Raw genomic sequence first — 22,798 nt, forward strand, 5'->3', positions numbered from 1 at the left:
ACCATACTACTAAACAAATATAAATTCTTTATTATTCTCTGTACAACTTTGTAAGACACGTTTTGACGAAGTAAAAATCAATTGAGAATTAGGACTAGGATCAAGAGGGTTTAGAACTTTGTAGGATGTGGAAAACATTGATATCAATGGTCACATGATTAACTTATTATGAGATGATAATGTTTCCAGTCCAATAGTTTGCACAATAGAATCATACAGTAAGGAACCATCATTCAAGAAAGTACAAAGCGTAAGGCACTTTATGTTTCCAGTTATTCCAGCAATAATCCAGTTATGTACATGACGATTAAAATGTTAATGGTAATACTTTAAGTTTAAAAATCAGACAGCCGTTCCAAAGGCAGTCCGAGATAAACATGATCCAAATGGGCTGTGGAATACTGCCCTCAACAATACTGGTTACAAGCACAGTGTTTATTATTTTCCTAAATAAAACCTTGCAGAATCTCCCAAATCTCTCAGATTTCTAAATCAGAAAGCACTTCTATGAGATGACACCATAGTCTTTAGTCATTTATGTTCATGTAACTACTGTTGTGTCATGTAAAGTGTGATATCACTATGCGTTGTTCATGGTGTGAATGTGAGAATCTGTGTGTGATGAAGTTCGTCCTCAGTGTGAAGGGGCGATGTGATGGTTCATCTGCGATGGACCCAGGAAGCCCAATCTCTGTTTATTCTTCCTTTGCTCTGTCATCTGCAGGTGTGTAAAAAACATACAAAACAGGAAGACACTTTAGTCACTTCTCGAAGCCTACTCTCTCAGACACAGTAATTTTGTTGTGAACATGGTCGACTTATAAGACTGACGTGAAAGCTTTTTAGGTGGGCGGAATAGATACGCTCTTTCCACTTTTAGTCAAATTGAACCCAATCTGAGAACGCACTTCAACAAGCTTAATTGAAAAAAGATGGCTAATAATTTTTTTATATAAAAATTGCCTATAAAAACAGTTAACGTAAAACATTACTGTTGAATGCGATGCTTGTCTATAGTTCTAGAGATAACAGTTTAGCAGCATGATAATGCTAAACTCTACTGAAATCAACTGTTGAGAAGTGCATTGCGTTGCAGCCTTCTTAACCAAGCGATGTGTGCAATGTGTAAACCATCCTACATTAAAAACATAGAGGATGAACACCCTCTGCTACATTCAGCTGGTTGATCTGAACACAACAAAGTCGAATTTCCCCTACAGGATCTGAGAGATGAGGAGGATCTGTTTAATTAGCTCTGACTGTCGGGAGAGAAATCACTTTAATAAGTTATTTAACATCCAGCAGTGCCAGGAGAACTACAGTGAGACGGACCCTCGTGACCATCAGAAAAGACCACCAGAAGGACCGCTGGTGTATGAAGGGGGCTACAGTACTCACTACAGTAGTCTACTGTGCCTGTTGTTATATATATATACAGTATATTGTAAATCAAATAGTTTTTTCATGTCCGAAATTAACTTTATAATTTTTTTGCTGTCACTGTTAAAACATTGTAACTGTCCCATCCTTTAACAGCTTTGCAAAGCCTGCATCACATTGTTAAGCGAACCCTTTACTTAAAGAGTTATAAAAAGTTACAAAAAGACATAATCCATGCCGATACATTCTGCATAGGTCAGCTACAATGATCAGCGACCTTGATAAAAATGAACGTTTCTATTGCTGAGATTCTTTAGAAGGACATAAAGTTCAGAAGTGCCACACAAGCACAAACAGCATCAGGTTTGATGATCTTTCAGACAGTTAACTCTTTAAGTAAAGGGTTTCCTCTGTTTTCTTTTGGGGGCGTTGTAAATACTAGAATCTGGCTTCATTAGGTCACCATGACTAGTTTTAACACTCAGCGTGTGCGAGAATGACGTGTAAATAAACACACAGTCACATGTGGCCGTTCATGTCTCAGATGTCAAAATGTTGCAATGTTATTTAGCAGTTTTAGTTTTTCAAAGAAATTTTCTTGAGTTCTTTGAAAAATTCTGTTACTTTGAGTACTCACATTTTTTTCCTAGTACAGCAAGCTCTTTTATCTGCAGAGATCAAGGAAAACTTGATTCCTTGTGACCACTTTCAAGTTTCTGGTTCAACTGGCTTTGGATCGCTGCCGATTCTCAGTGACTGTGTATGTTTATGCTCGGGTACAGCACAGAACACTCTCGCATCACGCTATGAAACCTGCAGACCTTATAGGCGGGGATATGCTTTTATGAGACCGTCCGAGCCATGGGGCACGCAATTTATTTTCCAACGTCATTCAATTAAAACCTTAAGCTCTCTTCTCTTTCGGTCTCCCTCTGTGTCATGTGAATTAGTTAAACTGTTTGTGTTGAATCACATGTGGGCCAGGCAGGTGATATCAGCGATCTGACACAGTGGAGCAGAGCCGGCACATCCACGTTGCCGCAGGGCACCCGCCCCCACCACTGTGTTGACGCACTTCCACAGCGGGCCGAACAGTCAACACTCCAGAGGCCCCGTAAAGAAGAAAGACCTTTGATTCTCTGAGCACGAACAAGACCGGTTTGCTCAGAGCGGGCTGTGAATGCGGGTCACCCTATTGGACGGGACGCAAGCATGTTGTGCTATACGTTACCTGCTCTTTAAGCTCAGCCAGCTGGCTGGACAGCTGAGCCACCAGTGCCACGGTAGTGTCCAACCTCTCCTGCAGCGATCGGATCTCGTTTTGTTCGCTCTCTCCCTCGGAGCTCACTAAAGACATGGCCCGCATCCTTGGAAACCAGTCTAGATTCTTTTCCTGAAAGAAAGGGAGATGTGAATGACACTTGCAATTGTTCATCTTTTTTATAAGGGATGTGCTAGAGGAGATATCCATAAAACCAATTTGGTTTAGGGTCACGAGGCACAGATTGAACATGGCAATGAATGAATTTTACATGCACCACTACAAATAGATAAAAATGAATAGACCTTGGATTGAATAACACTATTACAGTATTCACAATAAATAATAGTTTTGTATAATGTATTTCATCAGTCATTCAGTACTCAGACGCAAACATAATACCAATAACACAAAGTAGTTCTCATGCAAAAGAAACAACAGGGCGAGTTAAAAAGTTTTTTTCCTGGATGTAGATAATAATAGTGAGTCATTATGCTTTGTCAAGTGTGTGGGCCTGCACGGTAGCTTTCGTACAAGAGTGTTGTTTGTGCTCTATAATTTATTGTGTGCGATCGGTGTGTATATGACTTTATCTTGTCTGATGGAGGGGGGGGTCTTACGTGTGTGTCTGTGGCATGTGTGATATAAGGAGGGGTAACGGTGCAGCAGCTTATCACAGGCAGTTATGTAATGTGCTTTTCACAGGAGCGACGCAAGGTGCTCAGAGAGTTCCAGGATATGTTTAGAGGTGGGAAAGCACTGCCTTCCGATCTTACACAACCATGAAACAACGCACAACACGCACACACTCGTGGGGAGACTCACTCGAGGTGCCTTCTGCATCATCCCTTTTTCTGGCGTACAAGAGAACGAGTCTTTCCAAGAACAAATCTTCAAATCAGAATCAGGACCAAACACCCCAGATGGATGTGCACTGAATCAAATTTCAGATGGTAAAAGGCATTAGGATTAGTTAATTCATTTTAGGGAATTGTTCATTATGACGTCCGTTAAAAAAACCCATTAAAGCCTTTTTGCGGGAGGTGTGGTAAAGCGTAGGTGAATCTAGGACAGAGGAACAGAGACCAGACTGTATTTTTTCGGGTCTTATGAACAGACTTATTTTTCAGAATCTTGCACTGAAAGACGCAACCTAGGGACACAACAAACAAACATGAAAACAAGACTGTCCTTTGGCCTCTTTTTCATTGCTGGTTAGTAAAAAACAGAAAGATTGATTGGAGACAATGTCGAGAGTATTAAACGATCAAACCTTTTTATAAGGCATGAGGGACTGTCATGCATGAAGGGCATTGCTAGGTGTGACATGCATTGATGCTATGATATATTATAAAAAAAAGCATGCCTTCTGACCAAATACAATCAATCCATAAATCCATATAAGTTATTATTTACAAATCATAAATGTCTGCCGTCTATTGTTTTTAGTTAAACATCTGAACACAAAAAAACTGATTTTTCAGATTTAAAATATCAAAAGTTTTGGAACCGTTTCTATGGGGGTCTTGGAACACCAACAGACAGGCTGTGTCCACAGAGGCATTCCCTCAGATTTTCCTTGGGCCCCTCCAAAAATGTCCGGCTGATAATTAAAAATGCATTAAGGTCCAATGTAGGAAATTGGCATCTAGTGGTGAGGCTGCGAATTGCAACCAATGGCTCACTCCCCACTCCCTTTCGAAGCACTTCGGCAGTTGACACGGGACAAAGTCATGTTTCCGCTTCATTGCCGAAGAAGATAATGTATTTACAAAACGCGCTCCGTAGAGCAGTTTGTCTGTTTAGGGCTACTGTAGAAACAACATGGAAACTTCCTTGTAAGAGGACCCACGGTGTATGTAGATAGAGAAAGCTGTTCTAAGGTAATAAAAACAACGCTTTATTATGTATTTATAGTATTTAATATTTATAGTCCTCTGAAGACATTTCAGTTATGCATATTATATTGGATATCTGTCAATAGATCCTCCAAAGAATTTACACACCGGCCCATTTAATACGTTTTTATTTCGAATATCTATTAAATATGATTTCTCAATTAATTTGTGACAGATAAATGTGAAAAATATTCACGCAATGATTATATTACTAAAATGCTGCCCAGCCAGAATTTCTAAATGCCCTCCAGTCCAGCCAGCCTAGTACCGGGCCTGCCAACAAATACAAGATGCTGTACAACTTCAGAGCCACAGCATTCAAAATGTCCTGACTCTGAATGACTCTGCACTTTAACTGTGACACGAGCAGGTATTTTAACATCAAAAATATGAAACACTAAGTGTGGACCGATGGTATGAAGACACTCGCACCGGCAGATTCACCCCACGGCAGGTGTTTGTGCGAGGAAGGTGTCCGAGTTGTCATTAAAGTGCCATTGAACATTTCTCCCATCTGACAGACAGCATAATAACAGCGTCACGTGTCCTCGCCTCTGAACGCTATAAAGCCGCAGTTTTGCCACGGAAAAGCAGTTTCAGAGCTCCGCCGTCAAATCGGCTCTGGAAATAGAAGCATGATTGCAATAATCAGTTTGATTAACATGGCTGGCCGCTGCACACATTCCTGCAGTGATCCGTTCTCACAAAAACACACACACATACGGCTTGAGTCGCACAGCTGGGGGAAAAAGCAGAAGTGAGACACATCCCATGGTGAATTTGTGACCTTTGAACCCGCATTGATCGCAAGTCTAGAGGCAGAGTGGTTTTTTTCTTGTTGCTGCCGACGGTGCCTGACGACAGTGTTGCCAAGGAGATGCCTGACTCACTGTGTGATAATGAGCGGTGGAGCAGGTGCGTGTGTGTGTAGGACAGGAGAGCACGTGTGAGACTAGGCTGAGCTAATCGCGGGCCACTTGAGATGGGTTACATAACACTGTGACTGCTGCAGTACCTGCTCTCTCTCTCTCTCTCTCTCTCTCTCTCTTTCTCTCCTCAATAGACTGTGAGTAATAATCACACACACGCATAACAGTATACTGCGGTGTACCTGCTTGAACGCAAGCCTGTGTATTCATCTTTATGATGTTCATCTTCCTCTATAGGCGATTTTTGCTTTAACTGCGGGTAATGATGTTAGTCTGGGTCCATTTGTAGAGTGTGTGCGTGTGTGTTTTCATGTGACCTTAGACTAAACAAACACACAAAGAGTCAGACTGCTGAGCTTTATATACCGCTACAGTTTCATGTCTGCGGTTATCATACAAGAGTTGAAGATATGACACAGAACAAACTATTTTACATAAAACTCATATCACTCCTATCTCAGCTTTAATGAGAGTCTTTGTGTTTGTGGCAACACACAATAATGATAAATAGATGGACGAGCAGACCGACCTTTTCACAGTTTAATGACGAAAAGTTTACGTCAATGTTTCTTCTGCTTTTTATAAACTTTTTATAAACATTCTCAATGGGTGTGTAAGAGTGTAGTGCCCAACTCTATATGGTTAATAAAGTGAGTCATCTATTCACAGTATATTTTATGAAATACAATAAAACTCCTCTCTCTGTATAAAGTAAAACCTCCTCCACTACAGTATGATCTTTAGCCCCATTATCAGAGAAACAGAACTCTTAACAAGGGTTTTAATTACTACACTGCTTTCAATATATGAGATACAAGGTCACACACACACACGCATGGTCACACACGCACGGGCACACCAACACGCACGGGCACACACACACACGCGCATGCACGTGCGCACACACACACACACACACGTGCGCGCACACGCAAACTCTTCAAGGAACTTCAATGCAGGGAGTCTTTCTCCTGTTTTAAGAGGCATTCTGTCTTTTTCTGATGGCGCCTGCTGTAGACAGTCAGCTAGGAGTCAAAGACAAAGATACAGAGACACACACACATTCTCAGCAAACCCACTGTGTGTGTCCTTGGTTGTGCTGCCAACAACGTAAAAAATGACAAAGCAAACAAGAATCCACTTACAAGCAAAGTTATTTAATCAAAACAAATCATGCGCCAATTAAGTGTTGTAATGAATATTTTATTCACAAGTTTGGAAGTAAATTACCGCTTGTAGTCGAAAACACAACTGGCTGTGTCATTGACTGTGCCAGACGTATTGGCACAGGCACAGCATACTGTGACTTTGTCTGAGGCTCAGACGGCACACCCACGGACGTCCCACACTTAGCTCGATAACCGTTCAATGCACACAAAACTAGCATCTAGCTTTCATGCATTGGACTGACTTTACACAGCTTTGTTTTTTTAATGCACTCGTAGTCTTTCTATACAGTTGTTACGCTGGTTTGATATTGTTGTGTAATAGTTCTGTTCAACTAATAGATCACCCCTAAATGGCACATCAAATTCAAATGAAATCTTTTTCAATGTCAGTCATACCGCTTTATCTATACGGGCGGGTTCTTGACCAGCAAAGCTTTGGCTATATGAGAAATTCTGCTAGGAAATGAGTGGATAGACGAACAATGATACAAAATGTTGCAATGAACTAACCTTTTCTGAATTAACTAACCTTTATCATCTGAGCCACGTAGCTCTCGGGACCCGTGTACTCTGTGGGGTCTTTCACCTTCACCAAGACAAGAAAGTACAAATAGTGCCACATGTTGTGCTCCGACTTGATGTGTTCCTCAAAAGACACGGTCTTGTTATCAAACTTGTCTCTTTCAAGGCCTGAAAACCAAAAGATAACAACATTTGAACAAAGGGTTCTTTTGTCTGACCATCGGAATCACGTTGTTTTATTCATAGCGCTTCACTGCTGTTCAGTCACTGTAAACCCTTATTCTTAGACGATTTCTCTTACATAAATTGTATTTCCTGTTTAGAAGTGTAAATTTCACAATGATTAAACTTGTCTCTTTAAAGGCCTGAAAACCCACAGATAACAAAATATGAACAAAGGGTTCTTTTTGTCTGACTATCGGAATCACGTTGTATCATTCATAGCGCTTCACTGCTGTTCAGTCCCTGTACGACCTTATTCTTGGGAATTAAAGGTTATGTAAGAGAAATCATCTGTTTAGAAGTGTAAATTTCACAATGATCACAGTTTAATCCATCAAATAAAAAGTGCAGTCACAGACCTCTTATACAAATTAAAACGTAGTCAGTTTAACATATCGTGACATCTGCTTACTCTACGGGATCGTTCCAAGACTTTCTAGGATGACAAGACTATACTTCTCTGTTGTCCAGATGTTGAGAAAAGCTCACATCAAAGGGGCCTAACTTTTAGGCAAAAAATTAAATGCATACGACACCATATAGTTTTTCAAGACCATACTGTCTTATGATTGGCTCACGCAGTCCTCCATTAGGACATACTGAATTCTGAATTATACTCATATGCAAACATGGGTCGTGGCAGCATAACCACACTTATTCCTGCATGATATGAAGAGCAAAGACGTACCACAAATAAAGCAGGTTGTTTTCAGAATCTCTTCCTTCCTTTGTTTCTCACTCCTCAAATCAGCGAAAGTATCGATGATCACACCAAAGATGAGGTTTAACACAATGATGATGACGATGAAGAAGAACAAGAGGTCGAACACAACACGTGCCGGAAACATGGGCTCCTGAGGAGCAACATTAGGAAGTTTATGGAATATTTATTCACAGAAAATGAAAACCGAAGAAACGCGTCAAAATAACAGAAAATATGCTGTCTTTCCATACCTCAAATACTGCAAAGAAAACAACTTTTGAGCAATACAACAGTAATATTTGTACATGTATTTGGGAAAGTTAAGTCTTTGATGTGATGTGAATGTTAAACTAGATTTTTATCACAGCTTTCATGCATCTGGTAATCTGTCAGTGTTTTACATTGCTGTTGAATGCTTTATGTCTCAACTGAGGTTTGACTTAGTTGAAATTCAACAGACACGTCCAGTCTGTTGAATTGCCACAATACATCTAGATATGCAGAAATTAAATAAATTTTTCTGTGGCTGTACATACTGTTTAGGTCATAAAATAGTAAATCCAAAATTCTCCTAAACAACTGCTTTGCTATTTCAGATTATCGTGAAATTATTGTTCTATCATCCCAAAAGAAACAAAATGACACAACCCTTTGAAGCTTGCGTGACTGATTGTGCAACGCTTCAAAGAATATATACGAGATGCACACAGAGACTAAAATGAATGCAGAAGCCTTGTATGAAGTACAGATGCCTGCTGACTCCGCTGCTATGAATATGAATTTCGCTGACAGTATTTGCAACGGTGGAAAGGATTTATTGGTGTGGCTCATGTCTGAGCGTGTTGTGTTGATGACATTCCGCTCACTTCTTTGGAGAGCTTGCGCAGAACATCTGCGATTCCACCTCCGTTCCTCAGCCCGTGGTTCAGGACCGTAATGATACACATCAGCAGGGTGTCACAAACACGTTCTTTACCATCATCTACTTCTTCCCCTGGGATGGACACATGCACACAGACATGCATATACAATTTAATGGTTTGTGGATTATAGAGATTTTCGAAGATATATGAAACATTGAGATTACAATTTAAACTGTAAAAAAATAAAATTGTTGGGGCAAAAATGAAAGTAAATCTGAAATGTTGGAGAGTTGAACCCCTGCTGGATTAAACACCGTACTGTACCATTTCATAAATTCTAGGCATATATCTATAGAAATCAGAACTGTTGTCTGTTTAAATGGTTTTTGTCTTCAAGTTCATTATATCATATATACTGACAGGAGCCTTTTTATAATGTTACAGCGGAGACTATATTCGCATAAAAATGTAAAGGGAGACTGAAAGAATGAGCGATGAAATGAGAAAATGACAGAGCAGTCAACAGACAGCAGAGAGAGCGAGAGAGTGAGAAAGAGAGAGACACGTGTTGATATCTACAGGCACAGGTGATCTATATAAACTCGCAGGGCAAAGCAGAACAAAGCGGCACATGAGTCATGCCTTCAACACACACACAATCCTCAACACCTCAACCTCTAGAGACAAGAGGAACTACCTTGAAAGACAAACACATATGAAATCCATACAAACACAAACGAAACATGCCACCACGTTATTCAGAAGGATGACATAGAGGTCAAAATAAAGAAAAAACTGAGGAGTTATATAAAAAATATTGATTGAATTAAATGTTGTCGATAAGATGCTTAAAATACATTACAACAGTAATGCCCATGACTTTAAAGTCTTAATGTACTCTATGGCTTTCAGTTCATTGCATAAATTATAAAACCAATGGCATCTGGTTTTTACCATCAATGACATTTTGCAATCTAATGCCATAATATTCACACATGTTAAGTTATTTGTCCTGATACTTTGGCCGATTTGTTCAGTTACATGTGGGTGTACAGGCTTACCGTGGAGAGGGCTAAAGGGGGAGTCAGAACACTTCTCACTTAAACAGCTCTTGGAATCCCTCATATTTGGTCTCTCTAAAAAACGAACCAAACAAATACTTCAATTGTTTGTTAAATTCAGCTTTCTAGGAAAAGCCCGCATTAACATATGCCTTCCCAGATAAAAACGTTATTCAAAGCTAAATTACTTGCTTTCTTCCAGTGAAAAAAAGCCATATTTTACATAGAGAGTGAAACCTTGGTCATAATAGTGACCAAAGCTGTCGGTCCTTAACATCCTTCCTGTCTTACATTTTTTGTGTTTCATGGTAGGACTCATATGGGTTTGGAACGACACGAGGGACAATAAATGAGACAAAGTTTAATCTTGGTGATCTTTCTTTTCAACAATTCAAAGGACTGGATTGATTAATCTTCAATTGCTATTTAACGGAAAAAACACAAACTGACATCTGAAGCTAATCTACTCAGTCTAAATGTTTATTGTATTCCAGATCATGCATGTGTTTTATGAATGTGCCCTTTCGTCCCCGGTGTTTGTATAGATAAAGTGATTACATAAGGGAGTGTGGCCAATGCTGGGTTATGCAACAGGTGCCATGTGCTAACAGATCCTCACCCATCTCAACACAGCCACAAGGCCATGTGTGTTTACATTAACAAGCAAACGGACATAAATACTATACACGGCTATTGCTGCGGTAACACATCTATATGTAAATGGAATGCATGCCCAAAAAACACAGTATGTACTGTACAAGTCACAAAACTTATTTCGTTCTTTCGCCTTTCGTTAATCTCGCCAAAACATTTACACAAATAATCCCTAGCGTGTCCAGCTCCTCGCTGGCACATGATAATGACCTCAGCACTTCAGAACATCATGGTAAAAATAAATGCAAGACCAAAACCCCACGTTCCTGAGTAGATGGCCATAAGAACACGCAGACCAGGAAACTTCAGACTTACTTAATGCAGGATGACGGTCCACTTCCATCAGGAAGTCATCTTTAAAGAAGAGGAATCCCACAATGGAGAAGAGGTACACCAGGATGATGGCCAAAACAGCTGTGAGGAAGATGGATCGTCCGTTCTTTGTCACGCTTCTCATTACGTTTAAAAGCGTTTCTTCCCTCCGAACGAGATCAAACAGCTACGGAGATTAAAAAAGTAAGAAAGAGTCTGAGCTTACAAAAGGAGCGTGAACTTTTTTGAACAACATACAGTTCAATATACAGTTCTAACAAACATATCACTTCAAAATACTTACAGAGGCCAACTATGAACCTCAGTTGATGTGTCAAGGACTTTAAGTGAAAAGATGGCACACATTTGCTTAGTAAAATAGCTACAAATAGAACAGCCTCTTGTATATTAATGGTTTAATAAACTACATAAATAAAAAATAAAGAGACCTACATATTTAATTCTATAGTTATATTTATTAAGTTGTAAATACTGTCCATAAAGAGCAAAACACCTACCAGTATGCTGTAGAAGAACTCGTGTACAAACAGCCCCAACATGCACACAATTACGTAACCGACGTGGATAAGGAAGAAGATGTCCATGATGACCGCCTTGTACCCTCGTGTGAACGTGCCCTGGTTCCCCACAAAACTTACCAGGAACACAATTTTATTCAGCAGCTGTGAAGAGACAATGCACTGTTACCCTCAGAACTGGAATCATCCTTAAGATCACACAAAAAAACGCCTTCATACTTTTCAGTGCCAGTTTTGGAGGTTCTCATCTGATATGTTAGGGTCGTGTAATCACAAATAGCAATGTCATTTCAAATCCTTTGGAAACAAATAATGTAACGCGTGAATGCGTGTTGGGTAGTGAATTATAAAGCAACTACCTTTCAAGAAACATTACCAAACTAGTTACATCATGAAATCTTTATTATTGCGTATTGTTGGCCAAGGGCTTTCAATTCAATATTATGTCAATATACTTTTTACAATTTTGGTTGGGTCACCACGTCATGCCCAACGTGAAATCTGGTTCCTGAAGTGGTGTCAACAACAAAATAAATCCCAGACTCTCAGAATCTGTTTCAGCACATGTCTTTGCTGGTTCTACACGCGGTGCCATAATGGCTGCGGAGATGCCAGCAGGAACAGACGCACAGACTGACACAACAGAGGGTAGAGTCCGCATGCTTCAACTTTGAAGCTCCAATTGGTTGGAAAGGCATGAAATCGCTCTTATTTTGTATCTGATCACACATCATCATAAGATCCTCCATGGCCATTTTGAATACGAAGCCAGATTTTACGATTAATCTGTATTAATGTTAATTATTTACTGGAATGTTTATGGTCTTTTCTAACAGAACTGAGGTTTTTAATAAAATCCGACATTTAATCTATTAATGGTTACGGACCGCTGACAGGCTTAACGAAGCATGAATGGGTGATAATGAATTTGTCTTACATTGGCAGCCCCCAGCAGCAGCAGCGTGGGTCCTAAACCCAGCGTGTATATTGAGCGGAGGATGACGGTGACCAGGAACGCCAGGATGCCACCAGGCCGAGGCAGGAAGAACAGCATGAAGGAGCTCACCACCACACCCACCCAAAGCAAGAAGCACAGGAGAGGCGGCAACGTACCTGCCAGACGAAAATATGAATTGCTACTGTGGAATGATATGGTCTTCTTTGCTTAGTATTACAGAATCTTGAGGATGTAAAATGGCCCAAAAAAGTATGAATCAATGAAATGAATTACATTTCTGTAAAGTCTCAAATGTTTTCCATGAAGCACAAAGGGCATTTTTTCTAAAATATCTCATTTTGTGTTTTATGGAAAACTTCTAAATAAAGAATAATAAATATTTTTTTAAACTATTCCTAAAAAATGTAATTGTGTGATTAAATATCAACAAACTCATATGTTTAAAGTTCACACACCACAGCTAATAAAATCTGAATAATGTAATATTAGACCTTCACAAACCTGTGATATTTCCAGCAGTTTGAAATAAATATAAAAAACTAGATCTGTCAAATGATTTATCAAGATTAATCAAATCCGGAATAAAAGTTTGTGTTTACATAATATATGTCATATATATACAAATGTGTATGTGTTTGTGTTTGTAAATACAAAATATAAACAAAATGAATATGTTAACACTTTTATTCTGGATGCAATTAATCACAATGAATCATTTGACAGCCCTAGAAAAAAATATAAAATAAATTAGTTTAGACAAATTATTAAGCATGAACTACCTTCATCGCCATCATCTCCAAATGGGTAGAAAAGCGCAACGGCCAAATTGACCAGCACAGCAAAGTTAAATGAGATGGTACCCCATAAAGATATATGCTTCGACACCCAGAATAGTGGTGCGTTATCTGCAAAAACATCAATACACCCGTGTAATAAGTCAATATGAAATCAATGTAAACTAGACTCAAGGTTGTGATGGTTACATTTCTCTGCAAAGCAAACCATCTCACTTCTTATTTTCTTCTGCCATCTCATTTCATTGTAGAGGTCGTCGAACTGCTGGAAGAAATCATTGACCTTGCTGCCCTGGTCGTCTCGCTCTGTGGTTGTAAACACGCGCATTTTCGATTCTTCCGTTAGGTACTCGCAGATGTTGGGCACTGGAAACACTATCTGCTCCATGGTGCGGTCATGACGCACAATCTAAAATGTGAAACAAAAAACCTCTTGTCTCATGTCATGACCAAAAATGATGAAACTAAACAATGAAACAACATATCATGCCGTACTTCAATCTGAGCGGTGTGGTTGGTGAAGTAAGTGAGCGCGTCTTCTCCATCAAGGGTGGCATCTAGGCCAGGTTTCAAACTCTGCTGGAGGTCTTTTCTATGTCGTGCCAACTGATCATCAGAAACACAGCAATTTGAAAAAAATATCAGAAAGAACGGCTCAATATGAGTGTATTAGTGACACGTTAGCGATCGAGTCATAACATCATGGATCAGTGCATATGAGGCCGGATTAATCAGGGGAAGCCCACGCAGAGGAGCTCTGGTGTTTATCTTAATGCCTGGATACCCCCAGTGAGATGATGACATCCAGGCCTGTAAGCAAAACCGCACCCTGAAAACTATGTATTGATCATTTCCAACACCTGACGGAATCAGAAGGAAGCAAAGAACCAATAACGCTCAACAAGAACAAAGCAACTCACATTCAAGTCAAGAATCATCAACATGGTTGTTAACACAAGAGTCCTTGATCATTTTCACAAGGCATCGAGATAAAACATTTCGTTTGCCTCCTCTGAATGGGAGACTGTTCCATTTTAAAGGGGCAGTCCAAGCATTAATACAAATTCTGTCATTATTCATGTCATTTTAAACCTGTATATGACTCCTTCTTCAGTGCCACACAAAAGAAAAAGATATTCTGGGAAATGTCTAGTGGTTTTGTGTCCATATAATGGAATTCAATGGGGACCACTGTTGTTTGGTTACCAACGTTTAAATATCTTCTTTTGCTGAAGAAAGAAGATCATGCAGGTTTGAAATGACATGAGGGTAAATAAATAATGACAGAATGTTCATTTTTGAGTAAACTACCACTTAAACATCATGAATCTTTTAAGAAGAATTGTGAGACAGCAAAGCACATTGACAAAAACACACAAAATAAATGTCATTCCTGTTGTCATTCTCCTTGTACCATGAAAACACAGGAAGATCTTCTATTTGGCAGATGTTTTACCATGGTCTGAAAACCCCAGCAGGCAAACAGAGCTTAGCAAACAAAAGAAAATCAAACCACAATGGAAAAGAGGACGATGAGAACATTCGTCACTCTTTGTGAAAAAGATTATGTCATTATTCGATACGACTCACTGCGTAAATGAAACGCACATTTTTACACAACAAAATGTATTTCCTCCCTATTTTTACCAACTTTCCTCTCTTTCCTTGTGAGTCTTAGCTCCTGTTTTGTTTTCTTAATTTGAGGAACTACACTGAACAATGAGACAGACAAACACTGTGCTGACTATTCAAACGTCAGCGGAACATCCAAATGCATATCATATGAACATAGAAAGCAAAGCAAACTCCGAGAGAGTTTTGCATACACTGGCGCAACTACTCAGTGTTAGGGGGGTATGCAAAAGTTTTGGTGCCCCCCCAGATAAATAAAAAAGTGTGCCTGACATCATCATGTATGGGCTTGAAATAATAAAGGTTTATCAGACAACTACTGTAAGCCTACCATAATTATATGGTATATGGACACAAATATATAAAAATGTATTCATGGAAATTTCTCTGCCATTTCTTTCTTTTTGCCGTATCTAAAACGTACCGATCCGTACCGAAAGGTGACACAAGTGTATCGTATCGAACCGAACCCTGAATTTTGTGAACCATTACACCCCTACCTTTTCCATATTCATAATATTAAGAAATGAATCTGTTGGTATCAAGTTGGTATCAAGCTCCCTCTACACTTTCACCTAATGTTAGACCTACCTGTTGCTTTCCCCTATCTTTCCTGATCCACCATCCTCACACCTGAATAAAATTAACTTATTTTACGGAATATACCGTAAAATATGTTTCCGCTGTAAAATTAAAGGATATAAGGATATTATATTATATAAAAATGTTCACCCATTTTTCTTGTAAATTTGTTGTCTTGTTTTTTGTAATTTTACAGTTTTTGACAATATTGAAATGAACTTGCTTAAATTTGCTGTCTTTATCTGTATTTTTACGTTCTGGGGGGGGTTACATTTTACGTGGAAAATCTGTCAAAATAACAAACTTGTAGTGAGTGTATTTGCACATGTGTTCTCTCGTGTGAGGTGATGTGAGAGCGTGTCTGGAAAAACAAAGATGGAGTCATAATGAAAGCAGCCAATTAGAGACAGAAATAAACTGTCTGGCAGATGGCTGAACCCGACATGCAGGAGGAAGTGAAAGATTGAGACTGAGAAACACACAGCTGGACGGAGGATTTCCTCTGCATAGGCTTGAACTCTTCCTCACAGGGCCTTTCTATAATTGCAGAAAATGCAAATGTGCACTTGGATGGCCACGTCCTTTGTGAAATTCATTAGGTGTGTACTTTTGTTATTTGTTTCTTAACCAATCGTGACACCACAAGACTCCATGTTCCAAAAGGTGTTATGCAGGAACCTCACCTGATGGGCCAGGATATAGATGTTGTGGCCGACGTCTCTAGGTTTGATCTGATCTGATATCTCTTGATCAATTTCTTTTCCCTGAGCGTAGGCCTCTTTAATCACATCAACCTGTAGATTTTCAATATGAACACAATAAATCAGAACTGATTGATACAAATGTTTTGATTGAAAATACATGACCAAAACTGGATAAATACATATAGGGTACATGATGACACCCTTAAAATTCGGATTATTTGCTTACCAGTTCATTGGGTCTCATCTTGAACAGGATCTTCTCTGCATTCTCGCTGTCATGACGGCTCTCCATGATGGCCAAAAGTAGTTTAGACGCATTGTTCTGGTTTTTCATTGCATTGAAAGAGATATTTTTATTTAAATTGTTGTGACATGCAATAATGACCTATTGTCCTGGAGTTATTTGCTAATGTTTTTTGGTACATTCAATCATTTTAATTTGGGAACATTAACATATCATGCACATCATTGTTTTTTTAAAACAACTATTTAAAAAGCTGTTCTATGGCAACATGAAAAACAAATCGCCTCCTAGGATACACATGAGCAATGGTGCACAAAAACCTACCTTCAGCTCCAGCACGAGGTCAAGCCGGTTCTCTTCTAGTGGCTCAATCGAGTTCACGATGAGCGCGATGATGATGTCAATGCCATTTGACTCGTGCCTGGCTATGCATGACTGGGAGAAAATGCATAATCTATCATCCTAAAGACCTAGTTTTGAAACTCCACTTGTTATCTGAAACTTGTAACAGATGCTCATTGCAAGAGTTGTTTATTTACGAAGTCTCTGGCATGTAGCAAAGCCTGTCCTTTTGCATAATCATTCATCAGGACAGAAATGAGTTCACAACACCACAAAGTCGTGGAAACACATTTGTTCACCGAAGAGGAGTGGTCGATACCTGGTTCTCGTGGCATGGACCCTGGCTGTACTCTGTGATGGTCTCCAGCGTCTGGATGACCAGGTCCACATTCCTCTCATTAATGTAGAGACCCAGCAGCCCCAAACCTCCTGTGGTGCTTCCACAGATACAGTCAAGAAACTGCAGCGTCTCGCACACCAAGTTATAATTGGTCTTGTTGTTCTGATCTCGCAGAAAGTTCTGTGTAAAGAGCACAAAAAGATTTGGACTAACAACACAAACCTAAATCTCAATTCCTGGGTGGCAGTAATTGGTCTCTGGGTTAGACTCAGAGTAAAGGTCTGAATAGAGACAGATTTCAAAATCTGGTTTAGGGCAACTCCAGTTGATTCTCATTTTTTTTACTTTCCAAACATTACGATATGAAATGGATATCTTTAATCACGGTTATGTGAAAAATTCACAGTGATGCATCTAGCAGACACCTTATCCACCGTCTTTCAACCATTAACCTAAACAAAACCTGACAAGATGAGCTCCACCGCACCTGCAAATCCCTGTTATGGTTCTCGCAGAGTAGCTGAAGGAACCGTAGGATGGGCTTCATGATGGTGATGGCCTGGCTCATCTGGGTTTCCTCCACCACCTCCTCTGTCCCCTCCAATCCGGACCCCATTAGCTCCAAATCAGGGTCCAGCTCTCGGCGAAAGGTGCTGTACGCCTTCGAGGTGACAGAGGAGGCGTCTTTCAGCTGAACTCGAATGTCCTCTCTGAGGTACAAGGAATCTCGAACTTTACGGAGCCAAAGAAAAAGAACATCAGGTTAGGAAATATGTACAGATAGTGTTATGTACAATACTGCTTTTGAACTATGCTTTGGCCAATTCAAAACGGCAACATCACATAATCTTTCACCACACAGCCAACACATGTGCGTTACACTTTTTTTAGTGTACTAGAGAACTGCTATACCGATTTTTGGTCACTCAAACAAGGTTGTAGTTACTGCTTTTGGTTTTACCGTTGTGACAAAGTAGCTCATTGGTAACTGAACCAAATCCTCAAATTTTTTACTCTCAAACAAGCGCATATTTGGCACCACATCAAACATTTTCTCTATGACATGAAGCGAACTAGGAATCTATTTTTCTCTCGATGAAGTGATAAATAAAAGACTGTTTCTTAATGTCCAGCCTTTGATAAACCAGCGCTACTCCTCACACGACCTCATGTGACATGACAGGCAGCAGTTGAATCGGGGACAGATGTTTATTCAGACATTTGCGTGTCCGGAAATTAACGGCGCCTCAGGCAACAACTGCACTTACATGAATAGTCTTGCATTAAGAAATTCTTGGTTGTGAGAGACCCCTATTCATCCAACCAATGACACAGTTACAGTGCAAATGCAGCGTTTCATTTATAAGTCTGGATTGAGTTTTAAGACTAACCATGTATGATAAAGAAGATGAGAAAAGTTTTTTTATGCTTTACATACGCTTCAACAAAGCACTTAAGCAAGTCAAAACAGCATTTTTAAACTATTACTACTTTTGAATTATTTAACGATATTATTTGACATGATGTCATTACGGTGTATTATTGAGAAATATTTGGCAATTTATTCCCACCTCGAACATGCACCTGAAAAAGTATTACATTTTGCAATAATCTAAATTCACAATTTGTTAGTGAATTACAATTAGTAAAGAAAATTAAGCCTACTGTAAGGGCATTGGGATTTTGTATTGTGACCATATTTTCAAGATAATTAAGCAAAGCCCAAATTCCCATTTCTGCAATCAAACTCTCATTAAAGTCATCCTGCAAAAATAAAAGTAAACATTTGATTCTTCTTATTTCAGGATGAACAGAAAAACAGGAAGTTTACCTTTTCTATGTCTCATTCCCAGACCCTCTCCCTCCTCCTCTCTCTTCCTGCAGCTCAGCTCAAACATGTTGACTGAAACGCTGGAGCGGATCTCTTTCTGAGCCAGTTCCATGCGATCGTAGAAGACCTTAAAGAACTTCTCAGACTTCTTCTGCTTGTGCAGCTGGTTATAGAAAGAGTTCTGCGGGTGTGACGACAGGAAATGACATCAAACAGAGGCACTTGCAAGATCCAGGTATATATGCGTGGATCGGGCAGCACCTGTGCTTACCTGGATCTGTGTATTCCCTCCTCTAAGGAGTGCGATGCCCAGCAGAATGCTCTCCTCAAAGATCCGGTCATTCTTAGAGCTAACGATGAGATCGATGACCAGCTCAGAAGCACCAACACTGTCTAACATACACTGGATATCGGCAACGCAAGTGCCTGGCTTATCAGAGTCTTGCCCTGTAGAGACACCTAAACACATGCACACATGTACACACAAAAACACTGTTTTAGTTATTTTGTTACAATGTGATTGAAACCATACAATAATCACACTCCTGTCAAAGGATTTTTATATTAGTTTGTCCTCTAAACATATCAAAAATATACATTCATATTGTTATACAGTGCATTTTCAAAACCTATACTGCGGTTCTTTGTCATTATATAGCATTCTTTTAATATTGCGTTGGAAACCAAATTCGAACTGAACCTGAATCAAGTCAACTTGCATGGCAACGTTCCCCAACCAGCCCCACAAGCTAGCTGTTGGGAACCATACAATCTTTCTGAAAGTTAATTTCTTAAATAATGTGTTGGAGAGTTTCTGTGTACTGAACTGATGTTATGTCTTGTATTTAAAGTGACAGCACCAGCTGTGCTGAGACGGTGAATAAGTCAGTCTTCATTAGAGTCAGGTACGAGAAGAGGTGAAGTTAAGCGAGAGATTGTTTACTGTGAGCCAACTGTGTGCTGTACCTCCAGAGGAAGAGCTGTTTCCACTGCCGTAGTCCAGGGGTTTGGCATAGGGCCGCTGGTTGCCGAAGTAATGGGTTAGGAGAGACTTCCTCAGCACGTTTCCCTGAGGAAGAAAGAGACACGGTATGGCAGTTAACGTGCCGTCTTTAATCACACATAAAATGTTTAGTATACAGTATATAATGTTAAGTTATGTTTAAGTTTCAGTAAATGTAAAATATTTCCTCAGTTTGTAAACACACACATTCTTTGTTCACAGCAATGAAATATAATAGATTATAAACCTCCTCAAAAAAGGATGTTGCTCTTAATTTTGCGCTTACAGTACATTTAATTTGCCTTAAACCTATTTTTAACATTGTCAGCTGCAATCCGTAACTTTTGCTTTAACAAAAAATGTATATGCAGGTTTATTTACCTACGTGGCTAGAAATCAAATCACATCAAAGTCCCACAATGACTTACACAAACTTGTATCCGACATCTTAACTTACAAAGGCAATAAGACCATTTTGATGGATGAATTTGCTCATTAACCAATGTGTGTTTTATTAACTTAAAGTTATAATTGCTTCAAATAAGTAATGAATGCTTTTATTGTCGGATAATCAAATGTCAGATAACCATACAAAACTTCAATGCAATCCCAGCATGTGAGTGACTTTCATTTCCTGTTCTGAGTCTTCTCACACTTTTATGTGTTTCCCTCCCCACCATGTCGGATAAAACTCCCGCTCACATGGGATAATTTTACATAACTGGAATAATCTGTCATAATTGCTGTAATTATGCCAGAAGTGTAGCGAAACCCAGAGGGTGAAAGCTGAAGGTAGAAAGCGGACGGCCGCCTCGAAAATCTGTTTCCCAGTGGGAGAGAAAACTGAATGTGTGAAAAAGTGAGAGAGTGAGGGGGCTGGCACGGAGACCGAAAGAGCGAGAAAGACAGATTAACAGAGAGAAAGAAAGAGAGTTACGTAACACCTGGTGGCGGCTTGCTGAGAGATCACGCGGAAGGCACGACGGAGGGAGCAGGATGGTACAGAATCGTTTCTGCTTGCCTAATATTCTCCTGTTTCTTTGTATCCTTCATGTCTGTCTTGTTCCTTCTCTTTAATACATCTGGTAGAAAATAGTTGCAACTTTAAAAGGCGGAGAGAGAAAATGAACTCCGGTTGGAGTGACATGACTGGATGTCATTAAAGTTATCTTTGTTCCTATGGAAACCAGCACAGTGGCAAACATGTCTCGATATTATAATGTTTTAACCTTTTACACTTTGTTTGAATTTCCTATAAATTGATAAGCATTTACATCTATAATCAATAAATAAAAAGGATATATTTATCATTCATTAACAAAACATTAGATTTTACTCTTCTTTTTATCACTTCTAATCCTAACATTCTGCAAATGTAAAAAACAATATATTAAACTGCGTTTAAAATCTATCCAGATGAACACAAGGCATTCTAAATCAGCATCAACAACTTTAAAGTTCAGTCAATGGCAGAAATGCTTTGAGCAGCGTTCAAGAGGATGACACGCGGGGTCCGTGCGGTCACGTGCACGCCATCAGGACAATGACAAACTGCCACAGAGAGAAGACGCTTTCCTCTCCCACTCCGACAAGCACGTGTTGTTGATGTTCCTGCTCTCAGTAAACACTCGGCTTCATCAGCAGTCAGTGCAGACTGTGTCTGCTCTGACTGTCTGGATGAACCGTCACACACACTCACAGCAGGTGAACATTACGATCTGATAAAAACTCTGAGCACTTGTGAAGGCAAGTATCATGATTGCTATTTATACTTGATGTTAAAAAGATTTCAGCACAAAATATACATTCTTTTATTTATTAAGCACCGTAATGTCATTGCAAACCTGTGTGACTTTCTAGATATTTTGAAGAATATAGTAACCAAACAACACTGGACCCCAATGACTTTTATTGTTTGGAGACAAAACTACGGAGACATCTCAAAATATGTTCCAAAGAGTCACCTACAGGTTTTGAATGACATGAGGAATAAATAATGTCAGAATATTTATTTTCCTTTTCTGTCATACTTTACATTTGACTTTGTTTAAACCCCTAATTCTGACTTCCAAGAGTAAGCAATCAGAAAAAACAAGCGACTGCATGGCAACGCACACAACCTGTCCAAGAACCCAAACAATTGCATAACAATGCACTGGAGCCCATAGCAACCACTGCCCTAGCAACCACCCATGACACTAACATTTGCATAGCAATGCTCTAGATGCCAATGAAAAACTTAGTTGCAACTCACAACAACTATATACTGTAGATTTATAACTATATAGCGTTTGCCGTTTTCTCCGAATCTGTTCGCTTTCTCACAAAATCAGCCGAAGTGGGGGAGTTCAGCATCCTTCCAGGTGATGCAGTTTTTTTCACTTCTGCAGATGATTTTAAATGGGAAGACAAATAAGGAAAAGTGAAAGATGAAGGTAACGGGACCGGTCTGACTCATCCGTCTGCTGCTGCATTGGAGAGGGAAAAAAATCAGTGCAGGTGAAGCGAGGACGGTGGGAAAAAAAGAGAAAGAGACAGAGAGATAAAGCAGCAAGACAGAGAATGAGAGGGCGATATAGAGAGAGAGAGACAAGGACGAGGGAGAGATAGAAGAATAGATAGTCTGGAGGAATGGAGGTAACTGACTTCTTTAAAATGTGCACGGGCACGCCACACTGCGGCTGGCCCAGCTAAGCCTGGGATGCTCCAGCGAGCTTAAAAATGCCCTGCTCTGCTGACTGCAGGTGCCCGAGTGCTCAGGATGGAGATACAGAGAGAGAGAGAGAGAGTCCGATTCAGGCTCAGTTTAAGGCCTCACGGCTCCCCCCTGGGTCATATCCACTGCAATCACAGCA

At 39.7% G+C, this 22,798-nt stretch overlaps 1 protein-coding gene across 1 annotated transcript in view; it reads right to left on the bottom strand.

The window, feature by feature from the left end:
• Positions 1 to 22,798, bottom strand: part of itpr2 (inositol 1,4,5-trisphosphate receptor, type 2) — a 58,281-nt gene continuing 35,483 nt past the window's right edge. The window contains exons 38-57 of the mRNA XM_079465894.1: positions 19,907 to 20,009; positions 19,212 to 19,399; positions 18,941 to 19,121; positions 17,597 to 17,841; positions 17,089 to 17,289; positions 16,752 to 16,862; positions 16,410 to 16,505; positions 16,163 to 16,273; positions 13,761 to 13,871; positions 13,482 to 13,674; positions 13,251 to 13,376; positions 12,451 to 12,626; positions 11,493 to 11,657; positions 10,978 to 11,161; positions 10,009 to 10,083; positions 8,951 to 9,078; positions 8,070 to 8,235; positions 7,167 to 7,327; positions 2,612 to 2,773; positions 1 to 718 (exon numbers count right to left, since the gene is read on the bottom strand). Of these exons, the coding sequence (XP_079322020.1) occupies positions 635 to 718; positions 2,612 to 2,773; positions 7,167 to 7,327; positions 8,070 to 8,235; positions 8,951 to 9,078; positions 10,009 to 10,083; positions 10,978 to 11,161; positions 11,493 to 11,657; positions 12,451 to 12,626; positions 13,251 to 13,376; positions 13,482 to 13,674; positions 13,761 to 13,871; positions 16,163 to 16,273; positions 16,410 to 16,505; positions 16,752 to 16,862; positions 17,089 to 17,289; positions 17,597 to 17,841; positions 18,941 to 19,121; positions 19,212 to 19,399; positions 19,907 to 20,009 (2,967 nt within the window). The 3' untranslated portion in view covers positions 1 to 634. The remainder of the gene's footprint in view (positions 719 to 2,611; positions 2,774 to 7,166; positions 7,328 to 8,069; positions 8,236 to 8,950; positions 9,079 to 10,008; positions 10,084 to 10,977; positions 11,162 to 11,492; positions 11,658 to 12,450; positions 12,627 to 13,250; positions 13,377 to 13,481; positions 13,675 to 13,760; positions 13,872 to 16,162; positions 16,274 to 16,409; positions 16,506 to 16,751; positions 16,863 to 17,088; positions 17,290 to 17,596; positions 17,842 to 18,940; positions 19,122 to 19,211; positions 19,400 to 19,906; positions 20,010 to 22,798) is intronic.

This window comes from Barbatula barbatula (assembly GCF_947034865.1).
Source record: "Barbatula barbatula genome assembly, chromosome: 10".
Taxonomy (NCBI): Eukaryota; Metazoa; Chordata; class Actinopteri; order Cypriniformes; family Nemacheilidae; genus Barbatula; species Barbatula barbatula.